At 43.5% G+C, this 16,930-nt stretch overlaps 1 protein-coding gene across 1 annotated transcript in view; it reads right to left on the bottom strand.

The window, feature by feature from the left end:
• The window catches only part of LOC123764050 (uncharacterized), a 112,399-nt gene that overhangs the window by 88,490 nt on the left and 6,979 nt on the right, over window positions 1-16,930 (bottom strand). The window contains exon 2 of the mRNA XM_069339533.1: window positions 14,259-14,535. Coding sequence (XP_069195634.1) covers window positions 14,259-14,535 — 277 coding nt within the window. The remainder of the gene's footprint in view (window positions 1-14,258; window positions 14,536-16,930) is intronic.

Genomic DNA, 16,930 nt, shown 5'->3' on the forward strand with positions numbered 1-16,930 from the left:
CCAGAACTATGGTCCCAGACCTGTACACTGTGGTCTCTCCCAGACCTATGATTCCAGACCACTGTGCTCTCTCCCAGAACTATGGTCCCAGACCTGTACACTGTGGTCTCTCCCAGAACTATGGTCCCAGACCTGTACACTGTGGTCTCTCCCAGAACTATGGTCCCAGACCTGTCCACTGTGGTCTGTCCCAGAAGTATGGTCCCAGACCACTGTGGTCTCTCCCAGAACTATGGTCCCAGACCTGTACACTGTGGTCTCTCCCAGAATTATGGTCCCAGACCTGTACACTTTGGTCTCTCCCAGAACTATGGTCCTCGACCTGTACACTGTGGTCTCTCCCAGAATTATGGTCCCAGACCTGTACACTTTGGTCTCTCCCAGAACTATGGTCCCAGACCACTGTGGTCTCTCTCAGAACTATGGTCGCAGACCACTGTGGTCTCTCCCAGAACTATGGTCCCAGACCTGTACACTGTTGTCTCTCCCAGAACTATGGTCCAAGACCACTGTGCTCTCTCCCAGAACTATTGTTCCAGACCTGTACACAGTGGTCTCTCCCAGAACTATGGTCCCAGACCACTGTGGTCTCTCCCAGAACTATGGTCCCAGACCTGTCCACTGTGGTCTCTCCCAGAACTATGGTCCCAGACCTGTACACTGTGCTCTCTCCCAAAACTATGGTCCCAGACCTGTACACTGTGGTCTCTCCCAGAACTATGGTCCCAGACCTGTACACTGTGGTCTCTCCCAGACCTATGATTCCAGACCACTGTGGTCTCTCCCAGAACTATGGTCCCAGACCTGTACACTGTGGTCTCTCCCAGAACTATGGTCCCAGACCTGTACACTGTGGTCTCTCCCAGAACTATGGTCCCAGACCTGTCCACTGTGGTCTGTCCCAGAAGTATGGTCCCAGACCACTGTGGTCTCTCCCAGAACTATGGTCCCAGACCTGTACCCTGTGGTCTCTCCCAGAACTATGGTCCCAGACCTGTCCACTGTGGTCTCTCCCAGAACTATGGTCCCAGACCTGTACACTGCGCTCTCTCCCAAAACTATGGTCCCAGACTTGTACACCGTAGTCTCTCCCAGAACTATGGTCCCAGACCACTGTGGTCTCTCCCAGAACTATGGTCCCAGACCTATACACTGTGCTCTCTCCCAAAACTATGGTCCCAGACCTGTACACCGTGGTCTCTCCCAGAACTATGGTCCCAGACCACTGTGGTCTCTCCCAGAATTATGGTCCCAGACCAGTGCACTGTGGTCTCTCCCAGAACTATGGTCCCAGACCACTGTGATCTCTCCCAGAACTATGGTCCCTGACCACTGTGGTGTCTCCCTGACCTATGGCCCCAGACCACTTTGGTAGCTTCCAGAACTATGGTCCCAGACCACAATGGTCTGTCCAAGAACTATGGTCCCAGACCTGAACACTGTGGTCTCTACCACAACTATGGTCCTAGACCTGTCCACTGTGGTCTCACCCAGAACTATGGTCCCAGACCACTGTGGTCTCTCCCAGAACTATGGTCCCAGACCTGTACACTGTGCTCTCTCCGAGAACTATGGTCCCAGACCTGTACACTGTGGTCTCTCTCAGAACTATTGTCCCAGACCTGTCCACTGTGGTCTCTCCCAGAACTATGGTCCCAGACCTGTACACTGTGGTCTCTCCCAGAACTATGGTCCCAGACCTGTACACTGTGGTCTCTCCCAGAACTATGGTCCCAGACCTGTACACTGTGGTCTCTCCCAGAACTATGGTCCCAGACCTGTACACTGTGTTCTCTCCTAGAACTATGGTCCCAGACCTGTACACTGTGGTCTCTCCCAGAACTATTGTCGCAGACCACTGTGGTCTCTCCCAGAACTATGGTCCCAGACGTGTACTGTGGTCTCTCCCAGAACTATGGTCCCAGACCACTGTGGTCTCTCCCAGAACTATGGTCCCAGACCACTGTGGTCTCTCCCAGACCTGTCCACTGTGGTCTCTCCCAGAACTATGGTCCCAGACCTGTTCACTGTGCTTCCCAGAAATATGGTCCTAGACCTGTACACTGTGGTCTCTCCCAGAACTATGGTCTCAGACCACTGTGGTCTCTCCCAGAACTATGGTCCCAGACCTGTACACTATGGTCTCTCCCAGAACTATGGTCCCAAACCTGTCCACTGTGGTCTCCCCCAGAACTATGGTCCCAGACCTGTTCACTGTGCTCTCTCCCAGAACTATGGTCACAGACCTGTACACTGTGGTCTCTCCCAGAATTATGGTCCCAGACCTGTACACTGTGGTCTCTCCCAGAATTATGGTCCCAGACCAGTACACTGTGGTCTCTCCCAGAACTATTGTCCCAGACCACTGTGGTCTCTCCCTGAACTATGGTCTCAGACCACTTTGGTCGCTCCCATAACTATGGTCCCAGACCACTATGGTCTCTCCAAGAACTATGGTCTCAGACCTGTACACTGTGGCCCCAGACCTGTATATGCACTGTGGTCTCTCCTACAACTATGGTCCCAGACCACTATGGTCTCTCCCAGAACTATGGTTCCAGACCTGTACACTGTGGTATCTCCCAGAACTATGGTCCCAGACCTTTACACTGTGGTCTCGCCCAGAATTATGGTCGCAGACCTGTACACTGTGGTCTCGCCCAGAAATATAGTCCCAGACCTGTACATTGTGGTCTCTCCCAGAACTATGGTCCCAGGCCTGTCCACTGTGGTCTCTCCCAGAAGTATGGTTCCAGACCTGTATACTGTGGTCTCTCCCAGAACTATGGTCCCAGACCACTGTGGTCTCTCCCAGAACTATGGTCCCAGACCTGTACACTGTGGTCTCTCCCAGAACTATGGTCCCAGACCTGTACACTGTGGTCTCTCCCAGAACTATGGTCCCAGGCCTGTCCACTGTGGTCTCTCCCAGAACTATGGTCCCAGACCTGTACACTGTGGTCTCTCCCAGAACTATGGTCCCAGACCTGTACACTGTGGTCTTTCTCAGAACTATGGTCTCAGACCTGTACACTGTGGTCTCTCCCAGAACTATGGTCCTAGACCTGTCCACTGTGGTCTCTCCCAGAACTATGGTTCCAGGCCTGTACACTGTCGTCTCTCCCAGAACTATGGCCCCAGACCTGTACACTGTGGGGTCTTCCAGAACTATGGTCCCAGACCTGTACACTGTGGTCTCTCTCAGAACTATGGACCCAGACTTGTACACTGTGGTCTCTCCCAGAATTATGGTCCAAAACCAGGACACTGTGGTCTCTCCCAGAACTATGGACCCAGACCTGTACACTGTGGTCTCTCCCAGAATTATGGTCCATGACCAGGACACTGTGGTCTCTCCCAGAACTATGGTCCCAGACCTGTACACTGTGGTCTCTCCCAGAACTATGGTCCCAGACCTGTACACTGTCGTCTCTCCCAGAACTATGGTCCCAGACCTGTACACTGTGGGGTCTTCCAGAATTATGGTCCCAGACCTGTACACTGTGGTCTCTCCCAGAATTATGGTCCAAGACCAGGACACTGTGGTCTCTCCCAGAACTATGGTCCCAGACCATTGTGGTTTCTCCCTGAACTATGTTCCCAGACCACTTTGGTCGCTCCCAGAACTATGGTCCCAGACCACTATGGTCTCTCCAAGAACTATGGTCCCAGACCTGTACACTGTGGTCTCTCCCAGAATTATGGTCCAAGACCAGGACACTGTGGTCTCTCCCAGAACTATGGTCCCAGACCACTGTGGTCTCTCCCTGAACTATGTTCCCAGACCACTTTGGTCGCTCCCAGAACTATGGTCCCAGACCACTATGGTCTCTCCAAGAACTAAGGGCCCAGACCTGTACACTGTGGTCTCTCCCAGAATTATGGTCCAAGACCAGGACACTGTGGTCTCTCCCAGAACTATGGTCCCAGACCACTGTGGTCTCTCCCTGAACTATGTTCCCAGACCACTTTGGTCGCTCCCAGAACTATGGTCCCAGACCACTATGGTCTCTCCAAGAACTAAGGGCCCAGACCTGTACACTGTGGTCTCTCCCAGAATTATGGTCCATGACCAGGACACTTTGGTCTCTCCCAGAACTATGGTCCCAGACCACTGTGGTCTCTCCCTGAACTATGTTCCCAGACCACTTTGGTCGCTCCCAGAACTATGGTCCCAGACCACTATGGTCTCTCCAAGAACTATGGTCCCAGACCTGCACACTGTGGCCCCTGTTGGAAATTTCCAACACTAATAAACTACTATTGTATTATAATAAATCATCATTATTATATACTAACTACAGTAGTTATTAATTTCACTAACAGTAGTGTAAACATAAATTAAACCATTTCATCTGCGTATTAGTGCTAGAATTCTCATGAAATCGAGTAGCAACACTGCGTCAGATAATGTCTAGTTAGACACGTTTATTACCAATGTGTTAGAGAATTGAATGTGGTTCTCTAAAATTATCAGTATTCCGGGTAATAATTACCTACGGATTATATGACTCCCGATAATCTAAAACCGAGAGTTATTAACTGAAATTGTTATCAAATAGCAGTTCTATCTGTTACGTGCGAATGCCATGGAGAGAATAAAATCTTCTCCATTTCTCGTTTAACACCATTAAACGAGAATATGATAGTGACTGGGGAGTTTGTATCGACAAGAATTACGTTGATACCCGGTTAACAGTTAACAATTAATTATCCACGTGTTCTATAGTGCCCGGCCAATTAATAACGCGTCAACAATTGAAGCCACGACCCGTAATTACATGTACACAGCAGTGGACGCCTGGGACTGGCTGACGCGGTTTCGACAGACCTCAGTATTTGATATGCTCATGTTAAGTATACCATTCTCGTTTGATGCATCATCCTAGATTGTATATTTGTGAGTAGTCTGTCGTTATACAGCAAGGATACCCAATACACAACGTTAGTTGAATTTCAACAATTTCTCCGTTTTCATGAATATTTGAAATAAATCGTAGCCTAATCAAATGCTACTTAAATTTCTCTGATTTCAGCGTGTATACGAGGAGTCGACAAGTTGTTTCTCATCATTCGTGATATTCACCTCGGGTTCTTTCTTTATTGGGATCCTGTGACCACGAGGACGAATGACGAAATGGTGTTACAGAAATCGTCTTACAGCTAAGACATTTATTTCGTACAAATTTATCTAATATTACTGATTTCCATATAATTCATATAGGATCTTTACATTGAATAGATTATTGCCAGAAATGATGATTTGGTAATTAATGTGTTTTGCTCTGACTGTTGCTCAGTAATTCATAATCTTAAATATTCACAATTTGAGTTATCATATCTTTGAATCTATTGTAGTTTAGATTTACTATGTTATTAACTCAACAATGAACTAGTAACGAACCACACTGGTTCCTAGATACATATGAACTTCTAGAAATACCCCCCCCCCCCAATGTTGATATTTGAGGCTTTGACTTTAATTAATTAATAATACAGTCTATTCATTATTTTCAAGTGATTATTCATTTAATTAGTATCCATAGACACTGGTTCTCTAGTGTCATTCTAATGATCACTTTTATTCGTTTTCTCTCTTTTCTCAAAAGTGGGTGGTCCTTCGATTTATTAAATACAATAAGCAAATAATTGAATATATGTGTCAAGCCCCAGAAATCCAACATTATGGTCCTTCGAACCGGATATATAGTAATTAGTCATAACTAATCACCGTGTGAAGTAGTCTAAACTAACCACATTTATTAATTGTGGCTACCGGCAGTGTACCACATAGGTTAGCCTAATTCACACCAATTTATTTGCTGCTTATACCTCATGTATAAAGTAGCACTAGTGGGACACAGTCAACTGCCCACAACACTCAGACCTATACCTCACGCTGAGGTAAGAATCTTCAGGTCACCAGGAGCAACAGCTCATAACTTCTCTAATAATTCCACATTAACACCTGCGTTAGAGTGGCCTCACCATCTAACTATTATTTATTTAGGTGGTAATGACATCCATCCTACTCGACACCCAGCTAAGGTAATTAATCACCTTAAAACAATAATTTCCTCATTTAAACTTGTTAGCAGTTCAGTAGTGTTCACATTGGTGGAACCTCGCCAACTGAGCAATAATAATCATTGGGGAGTGAGTCCAGAATATTACCAAAGAGCTGCCAAATATATAAACTTTAGGTTGAGAAAGAGAGTACGATTGGATGCCACTTACATTCAATTTACAGCCAGACCATACAGGCAAAACCTGGCAAGAGATGGTGTACACCTGTCAGGTGAGTCTAGGTCACATGTAGTTGACAAGTTGGTCAACACAATCAACCACCATAAAAGGCTGTGGCTGGCAAGCCAAATTAATTGTACATAATTGTATTTTCACCTGTGTGTGCAAGTGCACCTTTATATAAACTATAAAATCTAAAAAACAAAAACACAGTACAACTATATATTCACATTATTGCACCACAAATTATTCTATGCCAACTTTTATTAGGTAGGAATTTAGGCTGTGATTGTGCTGAATTTGGCACAAATGCAGACTAAATAAATTTGTAGTTTCTTAGGTAGAAATTCTTACAACTAGTCTTGAACTAGTTAGTAGTGCATACATTATACATTCTTGTGCTGACCCTGTCAAGGGTGGGATTGGTGAAGTTCAAGCACTGCTCAAAATCCTTAGCTACTTATTGTTAGGTAGGTACATTTAACCTCGAGTGAGGTAGAGTGTAATTTAGCCAGATTAACATGGAATGCACCAGACAACATGGAATGCACCAGACAACACGGAATGAATTTGTTGTCATCTGCTGGAGGCAAGTTGCTTACTGGACCGGTGCTTTTCCAACAAAACCCAGCGTCAACCAACCAACAATCTAACAATACAATAGTGGCGTGACTAGGCTTGGAACAGTCACCCCTACATTTCAGAGAAATATCTGAAGATAATGAGTCTGATCCACCTGTACATCGTCTGTGGGATTTAGACACTTTAGGTATTGTCCCTGAACAACCAAGCCCTGATGATATGTGGACTTACCAGCAATATCTGGATACAGTTGTCTATAAGGACAAACAATACTGGGTGAGACTACCATGGAAGTTGAATCATCCACAACTTCCAGTTAATTATTTCATGGCAGCCTCTCAATTACAGTCTCAATTAATACGGCTGAAGAAACAGCCAGACAAATTGAACATGTATCATCAATTAATTCAACAACAACTCAGTAGTAAATTTATCGAAGTTGTTGATAATGATGACCGAAAAATAGGTCACTATTTACCCCATCACGCTGTGGTGAAAGATTCATTGACAATGCCAATACGTATTGTCTTCAACTGTAGTGCCAAAGTGAAGCCAAACAGCGTGTCCTTGAATGAATGTCTCCAAACGGGACCTAGCCTAACACAAAGGCTACATGATGTACTATTACGATTCCGCACTGGTATTTTTCCTTATACTGCTGATATCAGTAAAGCTTTCCTTAGAGTAGGCTTGCAAGAAGAGTATCGTAACTACACCAAATTTCTCTGGATTAAGGACCCACTGGATCCTGACAGTGATGTCATAACCTACCGGTTTGCCTCTGTGCTATTCGGAGCGACTTCCTCCCCGTTTCTACTTCAAGCCACATTAGATACACATTTGAGGAAGTCAAATAGCCCTTATAAAACAGAGATCAGTGATAACTTGTATGTCGATAATTTCCAGGGAACTACAAATGACAAATCCAAATTGGTAGGAATTTACCGTGAGTCTAACCGTGAGTTATTAGGAGCCAATATGCCACTACAATCATAGGCCTCAAACAACAAATCATTAGAGCAGATAATCGAGAAAGAATTTCCGGGTTATCAGGTGCCTAATCAATTAAAAGTTCTGGGCGTGGAATGGAACACAGGTACTGACTAGATGAATGTCAAGTCAGTATAAACCAATAATTCATCCCTTACCATGAGAAAATTACTCTCGTATGTCAGTCAACCATTTGACCCTTTAGGCTTACTTAGTCCTATATTAATAAGGGGCAAACTCCTAATGCAGGAATGCTGGCAGAAACATATGGGATGGGATGATCCGTTGCCAATTGAGTTGCAGGATAAATGGCAAATACTCGCAACGGATTTAAATCAATTAGGTGTTTTGAAATTTCCTCGTAATGCTTCAGGACAAAACTTACCCACAAATTTACACGTTTTTTTGCGATGCCTCTGGCAAAGCGTATGGCGCTGCAGCCTACTTAGTCAATAGTGCACAATCAATTTTACTCACATCTAAAGCAAGAGTTGCTCCAATCATGAAGATCTTTACATCAAATGGAGTTAACTGCATTGCTGGTGGGAGTAAGATTGGCTCATTGCCTGACCAAGACACTCAATAATATCCACTTTAGTGAAATCGTAGTGTGGTCAGACAATGAGGCAGTCTTACAATGGGTAAGAAATAACAACAATAAAACTCCCTACGTTAGTAATCGCGTTAGGGAAATTCATGAATTATCTGCTGGATATAAATTCAGACACGTCCCCACTAAGGACAATCCTGCAGATTACTTATCTCGAGGTTTAACATTAAAACAGCTAGTCAAGTCTTCGATGTGGTTTAATGGACCTTCATGGCTTGTTAGTGGTCAGTGGCCTAAACAGAAACCACAAGTCATAGTGACCAGTATCGCTACTCCTATGAAAGAACCAAAACCTCATCGAATCTCAGCTATTAATCCTCACAATTATTCTAACTTGAGTAAGTTATTAAGAGTGACAGCACATGTGTTTGACTTTCTTGCTAAGATAGGAATCAGACATAAGTTTCCCAATCCTATCCTCTACTGGATCAAACGTGCACAACAAGAGACATATGGAAGTGAATATGAAAATCTTCCAGATAAATTAACCAAGTCTCTAGGTATCTGGTATGATACCAACACTCATAATATATTAAGATGTGGAGTACGTTTGCTTCATGCAAAAATTGATTTGGATACAAAGAATCCGATCCTTCTACCACGTCACCACATTATTACAAAGCTTCTAGTTTTACATCACCATCAATATGATACTTTGCATGGTGGAGTGCTAGACACTCACACCGACCTCAGACAGAAATATTGGCTACCTCAAGGTCGTCAAACTGTCAAATCAATCATTAAGTTCTGTGTAATCTGCAAAAGATACGACGCTCGAGTGTGTTCTTACCCAGGACCTCCACCACTCTCTAAGGAGAGAGTAGTTCATCTTCGTCCCTTTGAGACCACTGGTGTCGATTACACAGGAGCCTTGCTTCTCACTGGTACTCCAGATAAGATACCAGTGAAAGCTTATATTTGCCTCTTCACGAGTGCTACCACACGAGGCGTACATCTAGAAGTGACTTCTGACACGAGTGCTGAAGCCTTCATCCAAGCTTTTCGTAGATTTGCAGCTCGCAGATCCTGTCCCTAACAAATGATATCTGATAATGGTTCAAATTTTGTGGCAGGAGAAGCCTGTCTACGAGAGATATGGAATCATCCAGAAGTGCAGTCTGTCCTGCAGAGACGACAATGCCACTGGAAATTTATTGCTCCCAGAGCCCCCTGGCAAGGTGGGTTCTACGAACGTATGATAGGGACTGTCAAGAAATGTTTAAGGAAGACCTTGCATCGACAGAAAATTAGTTACTCCGAACTCCAAACACTCGTTGTGGAAATTGAGGCGAGAGTCAACAATCGCCCATTAACTTACCTATCAGATGATTTCTCACAGAGAGAACCTCTGAGTCCTCACATTTAATACATGGAGGCCTGCTGAGCCCTCTGATACCTTTGGCAGAAGAGGACCCCGTCGACCCTTCCCATGTAACCAGGAGTGACTTAGTAGAAAGTTACCAACATCTCTCGAGAGTAATTGAAAGGTGGAATGAGGTGTGGACTCGAGAGTACCTCACAGCTCTACGAGAGTACCACTATGGAGCTTCGAGCCCCTATAATAAAGTTCAACTCAAACCAGGAGACCTAGTATTGGTTGACAGTGATGGACCAAGAGGTCCATCACTGGGTCAGAATGGCCTATAGGCAAAATTGTTGCTATCCACCCAGATCACCAAGGCATCCTGAGAGTAGTACGGGTGTTGTGCCGAGGCACTACTACCCTAAAAACATTAGAGAAGTTGGTACCTCTTGAATTAGCAGAACGAGAGTGTTTAACAGAACCAGCTTCACCTACAGTTTCCGAGGACAACAATTCTGATCCACCAGGCACCCGCCCAACTAGAGCAGCTGCTCAACAATGCAAACGGAAACTACAAGCCTATTATAGCTCTGACTAAGAGCAAATAATTTCCCATCCAATTTAAGTAATCATGATGATGCTGTGTTGGGATGTCAAGTAACAAATCAGCTACAAGTCACAATGACCCAAGACATTCACCTCACAGTGGATTCTCAGTTACTTTAAATTGTATGATTTAATCCTTAATTTGTTTGTGTAGGCTATCAACTATAACATTACTTCATCTAGAGCATCTATGAGTTTGCAAAACTTTAAGACTTAGAATCATAACCATTACACGTCAACACGACACCAGTCACAGCCTGGTGACCAGTCATTGTAGGCTTTAGTAGTCATTAACTTTAGATGATTCACAATTCCATGTTTTCATTTAACATGAGTTCCTTTACAAGACTTAAATTCTTTTATGCCCTTGACAATTATGGGACATCCGTTATGTGTGTACTAACGTACTAACATACTAACATTAATAAAATGACGAAATGAGGAAGAATGACGAAATGGTGTTACAGAAATCGTCTTACAGCTAAGACATTTATTTCGTACAAATTTATCTAATATTATTACTAATTTCCATATAATTAATATAGGATCTTTACATTGAATAGATTATTGCCAGAAATGATGATTTGGTAATTAATGTGTTTTGCTCTGACTGTTGCTCAGTAATTCATAATCTTTAATATTCACAATTTGAGTTATATCTTTGAATCTATTGTAGTTTAGATTTACTATGTTATTAACTCAACAATGAACTAGTGACGAACTACACTGGTTCCTAGATATATATGAACTTCTAGAAATATCCCCCCAATGTTGATATTTGAGGCTTTGACTTTAATTAATTAATAATACAGTCTATTCATTATTTTCAAGTGATTATTCATTTAATTAGTATCCATAGACACTGGTTCTCTAGTGTCATTCTAATGATCACTTTTATTCGTTTTCCCTCTTTTCTCAAAAGTGGGTGGTCCTTCGATTTATTGAATACAATAAGCAAATAATTGAATATATGAGTCAAACCCCAGAAATCCAACAGCCCAGACCTGTACACTGTGGTCTCTCCTAGAACTATGGTCCCAGACCTGTACACTGTGGTCTCTCCCAGAACTATGGTCCCAGACCTGTCCACTGTGGTCTTTCCCAGAACTATGGTCCCAGACCTGTACACTGTGGTCTCTCCCAGAACTATAGTCCCAGACCTGTCCACTGTGGTCTCTCCTAGAACTATGGTCTCAGACCTATACACTGTGGTCTCTAACAGAAGTATGGTCACAGACCTGTCCACTGTGGTCTCTCCTAGAACTATGGTCCCACACCTGTCCGCTGTAGTCTCTCCTAGAACTATGGTTCCAGACCTGTACACTGTGGTCTCTCCCAGAACTATGGTCCCAGACCTGTCCACTGTGGTCTCTCCTAGAACTATAGTCCCAGACCTGTACACTGTGGTCTCTCCCAGAACTATGGTCACAGACCTGTACACTGTGGTCTCTCCCAGAACTATGGTCCCAGACCTGTACACTGTGATCTCTCCCAGAACTATGGTACCAGCCCATTGTGGTCTCTCCCAGAACTATGGTCCCAGACCTGTACACTGTGGTCTCTCCCAGAACAATGGTCACAGACCAGTACACTGTGGTCTCTCCCAGAAGTATGGTCCCAGGCCTGTACACAGTGGTCTCGCCCAGAACAATGGTCCCAGACCACTGTGGTCTCTCCCAGAACTATGGTTCCAGACCTGTACACTGTAGTCTCTCCCAGAACTATGGTCCCAAACCTGTACACTGTGGTCTCTCCCAGAACTATGGTCCCAGACCTGTACACTGTGGTCTCTCCCAGAACTATGGTCCCAGACCACTGTGGTCTCTCCCAGAACTATGGTCCCAGAACTATGGTCCCCCCAGACCTGTACACTGTGGTCTCTCCCAGAACTATGGTCCCAGACCACTGTGGTCTCTCCCAGAACTATGGTCTCAGACGACTGTGGTCTCTCCCAGAAGTATGGTCCCAGACCACTGTGGTCTCTCCCAGAACTATGGTCCCAGACCACTGTGGTCTCTCCCAGAACTATGGTCCCAGACCTGTACACTGTGGTCTCTCCCAGAACTATAGTCCCAGACCTGTCCACTGTGGTCTCTCCTAGAACTATGGTCCCAGACCTATACACTGTGGTCTCTACCAGAACTATGGTCCCAGACCTGTACACTGTGGTCTCTCCCAGAACTATTGTCACAGACCTGTACATTGTGGTCTCTCCCAGAACTATGGTCCCAGACCTGTAAACTGTCGTCTCTCCCAGAACTATGGTCCCAGACCTGTACATTGTGGTTTATCCCAGAACTATGGTCCAAGACCACTGTGGTCTCTCCCAGAACTATGGCCCCAGACCACTGTGGTCTCTCCCAGAACTATGGTCCCAGACCACTGTGGTCTCTCCCAGAACTATGGTCCCAGACCACTGTGGTCTCCCAGAACTATGGTCCCAGACCACTGTGGTCTCTCCCAGAACTATGGTCCCAGACCACTGTGGTCTCTCCCAGAACTATGGTCCCAGACCACTGTGGTCTCTCCCAGAACTATGGTCCCAGACCACTGTGGTCTCTCCCAGAACTATGGTCCCAGACAACTGTGGTCTCTCCCAGAACTATGGTCCCAGACCACTGTGGTCTCTCCCAGAACTATGGTCCCAGACCTGTACACTGTGGTCTCTCCCAGAACTATGGTCCCAGACCTGTACACTGTGTTCTCTCCTAGAACTATAGTCCCAGACCTGTACACTGTGGTCTCTCCCAGAACTATGGTCCCAGACCACTGTGGTCTCTCCCAGAACTATGGTCCCAGACCTGTACACTGTGGTCTCTCCCAGAATTATGGTCCCAGACCACTGTGGTCTCTCCCAGAACTATGGTCCCAGACCACTGTGGTCTCTCCCAGAACTATGGTCCCAGAACTATGGTCCCAGACCTGTACACTGTGGTCTCTCGCAGAATTATGGTCCCAGACCACTGTGGTCTCTCCCAGAACTATAGTCCCAGACCACTGTAGTCTCCCAGAACTATGGTCCCAGACCACTGTGGTCTCTCCCAGAACTATGGTCCCAGAACTGTACACAGTGGTCTCTCCCAGAACTATGGTCCCAGACCACTGTGGTCTCTCCCAGAACTATGGTCCTAGACCACTGTGGTCTCTCCCAGAACTATGATCCCAGACCACTGTGGTCTCTCTCAGAACTATGGTCCCAGACCACTGTGGTCTCTCCCAGAACTATGGTCCTAGACCACTGTGGTCTCTCCCAGAACTATGATCCCAGACCACTGTGGTCTCTCTCAGAACTATGGTCCCAGACCTGTACACTGTGGTCTCCCAGAAGTCTGGTCCCAGACCATTGTGGTCTCTCCCAGAACTATGATCCCAGACCACTGTGGTCTCTCCCAGAACTATGGTCCTAGACCACTGTGGTCTCTCCCAGAACTATGGTCCCAGACCACTGTGGTCTCTCCCAGAACTATGGTCCCAGACCACTGTGGTCTCTCCCAGAACTATGGTCCTAGACCACTGTGGTCTCTCCCAGAACTATGATCCCAGACCACTGTGGTCTCTCTCAGAACTATGGTCCCAGACCTGTACACTGTGGTCTCCCAGAACTCTGGTCGCAGACCATTGTGGTCTCTCCCAGAACTATGATCCCAGACCACTGTGGTCTCTCCCAGAACTATAGTCCCAGACCACTGTGGTCTCCCAGAACTATGGTCCCAGACCACTGTGGTCTCTCCCAGAACTATAGTCCCAGACCACTGTGGTCTCCCAGAACTATGGTCCCAGACCACTGTGGTCTCTCCCAGACCAAGCCATGGACCTACAGACCTAGTGCATCACCAGTACACCAACACAGGTGTTGCCAACAAGGAGTCATCATAATACAAAGGACGGTGCAATACTTAACAAAGTAATAAACAAACTTACCTTGACTTAACTGATAAGACTGGTCTGATTGACCTGGTTATTGCACTACGAGTTTCAACCTCAGGAGTCCACTCGTCGTCGTCGTCGTCATCGTCGTCGTCGTCAGCTGATGACCTCTTCCGTTGACCTCGGAGCAGTGTTCCAGTACACCTTCTGTGATGACGTTCCCGCATCACTTGTGACGGACCGTTGCAACTTTGTCTCTGATGACGGGAGCCTCTTTGTTGCTGACCTTCTGTCAACTTTACCATGAAGCTCGGCACCTTCACATTTATCCCTGAAATTTACAATTAATTAGGAATCATATAATTATAGTTAATTGTTAAATAAGTACACACAACAATATGCTGCTATGTTATTCTATACAAAGCATTACAGACTATAGATTAAAAGCTTGCCCAGAGCTTGTGTGAAATATCCACCTCGCATGATGGTTAGTTATACCTGGACACACAAGATCACGTGAGAAGTTAGTCTAGTTTACTGCCCTACACTAGCAAACTCTTGAGTAAAGTTATACCTGGACACACAAGATCACGTGAGAAGTTAGTCTAGTTTACTGCCCTACACTAGCAAACTCTTGAGTAAAGTTATACGTGGACACAGAAGAACACGTGAGAAGTTAGTCTAGTTTACTGCCCTACACTAGCAAACTCTTGAGTAAAGTTATATATATATATATATATATATATATATATATATATATATATATATATATATATATATATATATATATATATATATATATATATATATATATATTTTAAGATGAATAGGAAAACCAGGGATATACTGAACATCTTGTTTCAGATTCTTTACTTTAAAATGCATAACGTTTCGAATACTTCTCGTATTCATCATCAGATCTAAAAGAAAAAACAGAAATCACAATCAAATAACTAGTAAACAAAGAACTCATACTGAATATAATTGCCTATCAAAGAAAGGAAAATGCTTAAAAAACAAAACACTTAAGCGCACTTAAAGTGATCAATACAAATAAAACTTATTAACTGTCACATATATAAAAGCTAATTTAAAAATCCATTAAACTACAAGACGAAATTTATAACTACTAAAACAAACCATTCTATTAAACTTACGTGAAGTGATCAGAAGTGAAACTTGATACCCAACACATAGATACTAAACACTATAACAAATATTCATATAATGACTACAAATCTACAAAAAATGTATATAAAATACAAACAGAATAAACGACAATTATAAAGTACTAACCAAAATCTTATAAAAACTCAAATATTAAATAAAATTAAATACCAAAAAATGTATTATATATCCTAAATAAAAGATTATAATAATGTACAATGTCAAGACTTGAAATAAGTAAGAAAGGGCAAAGGCATGATAAACTAAACAAAATTATAATAAAATTAAACTACCAGAATGAACTATAAATCAATTTACAGGGCCTACTGTGCACTATACAGTGTACAATTGAACAGCTGAAAGGTTGCTATTTAACAGAGGCCGCAGCTCCTTTATATATAAGGATTCCATTACTCTCAAATCTGACTGGCCATTCATACAAGTGTCCAGAATTTTAAAATCAGATTCCAGCAGAGAATGATTAAACTCATAACAATGGTTTCTAATCTCCGAAAATGCTGGTTTAGACAATGGTAATCCAGTCCTAAAAGATAATCCCCGGTGCTCAAGTATCCTAATCTTAAAGTTCCGAATGGAACTCCCGACATATCCAGCATTACAGCTGGAACAATTATACATATATACGACATTAGAGCACAAGGGGGTAGGCACTTTATCTTTAAATTTATAAAAAGAGCCTATGGTATTTGTGTTGACAAAAATAAATCTAAAGTCTACTTGAGGATAACAATGCTGCAACAGTCTCCTCAAACGACTCCTTACAGAAAAACTAATAGTGCCATAAAATGGTAATTTAATATATTTAAGATCCCTTTCTACTGTAGTAATCCTACACGATGGGTGAAACTTTTTATTTAAGAAATTCCTTATAAAGGTATAAACCATATGCAAAGGATAACCATTATTTGAAAAAAATTTCACAAGAAAATTAATTTCTTTATCAAAGTTATTCCAATTTGAACATAAAACAAAGGCCCTATTCAGTAGAGTGTTAATTGCATTTTTCTTAAAAATATCAGGGACAAAAGAATTAAAATTTAAACCTAAACCAGTAAAAGTTGGTTTCCTAAAAACATTAGTGTTGAACCCATTAAGGTTATTCACTTTTACATCAAGAAACGACAATGAATTGTCCACTTCACACTCTGCAGTAAAACGTATATTACTATGTTGTGCATTAAGATACTCTCTAAATTTCTCAATATGACATTGGTCCTTGAATAACAAAAAAGTGTCATCTACATATCTCCTGTACAAGACTGGTTTAAAGGCCAAAGGACAATTATCAAGCCAATTTATTTCATGAAAACTCAAAAAAGCATTAGCCAGTGCAGGACCTAAAGGAGACCCCATTGCTACTCCATCAATTTGTTTATAATATTTATTAAACATAAAGATGGAGTCTTTAACTGCTATTTCTAACAGCCGTCTGAATATTTTACTACAAAATCCAGACACTAAGTTAGTGTCAGCAAATAATTGATTCACACAGATATCAATGGTTTCCAACAAAGGAATATTAGTAAAAAGTGATTCAA

Source organism: Procambarus clarkii, chromosome 5, assembly GCF_040958095.1.
Source record: "Procambarus clarkii isolate CNS0578487 chromosome 5, FALCON_Pclarkii_2.0, whole genome shotgun sequence".
Classification (NCBI taxonomy): Eukaryota; Metazoa; Arthropoda; class Malacostraca; order Decapoda; family Cambaridae; genus Procambarus; species Procambarus clarkii.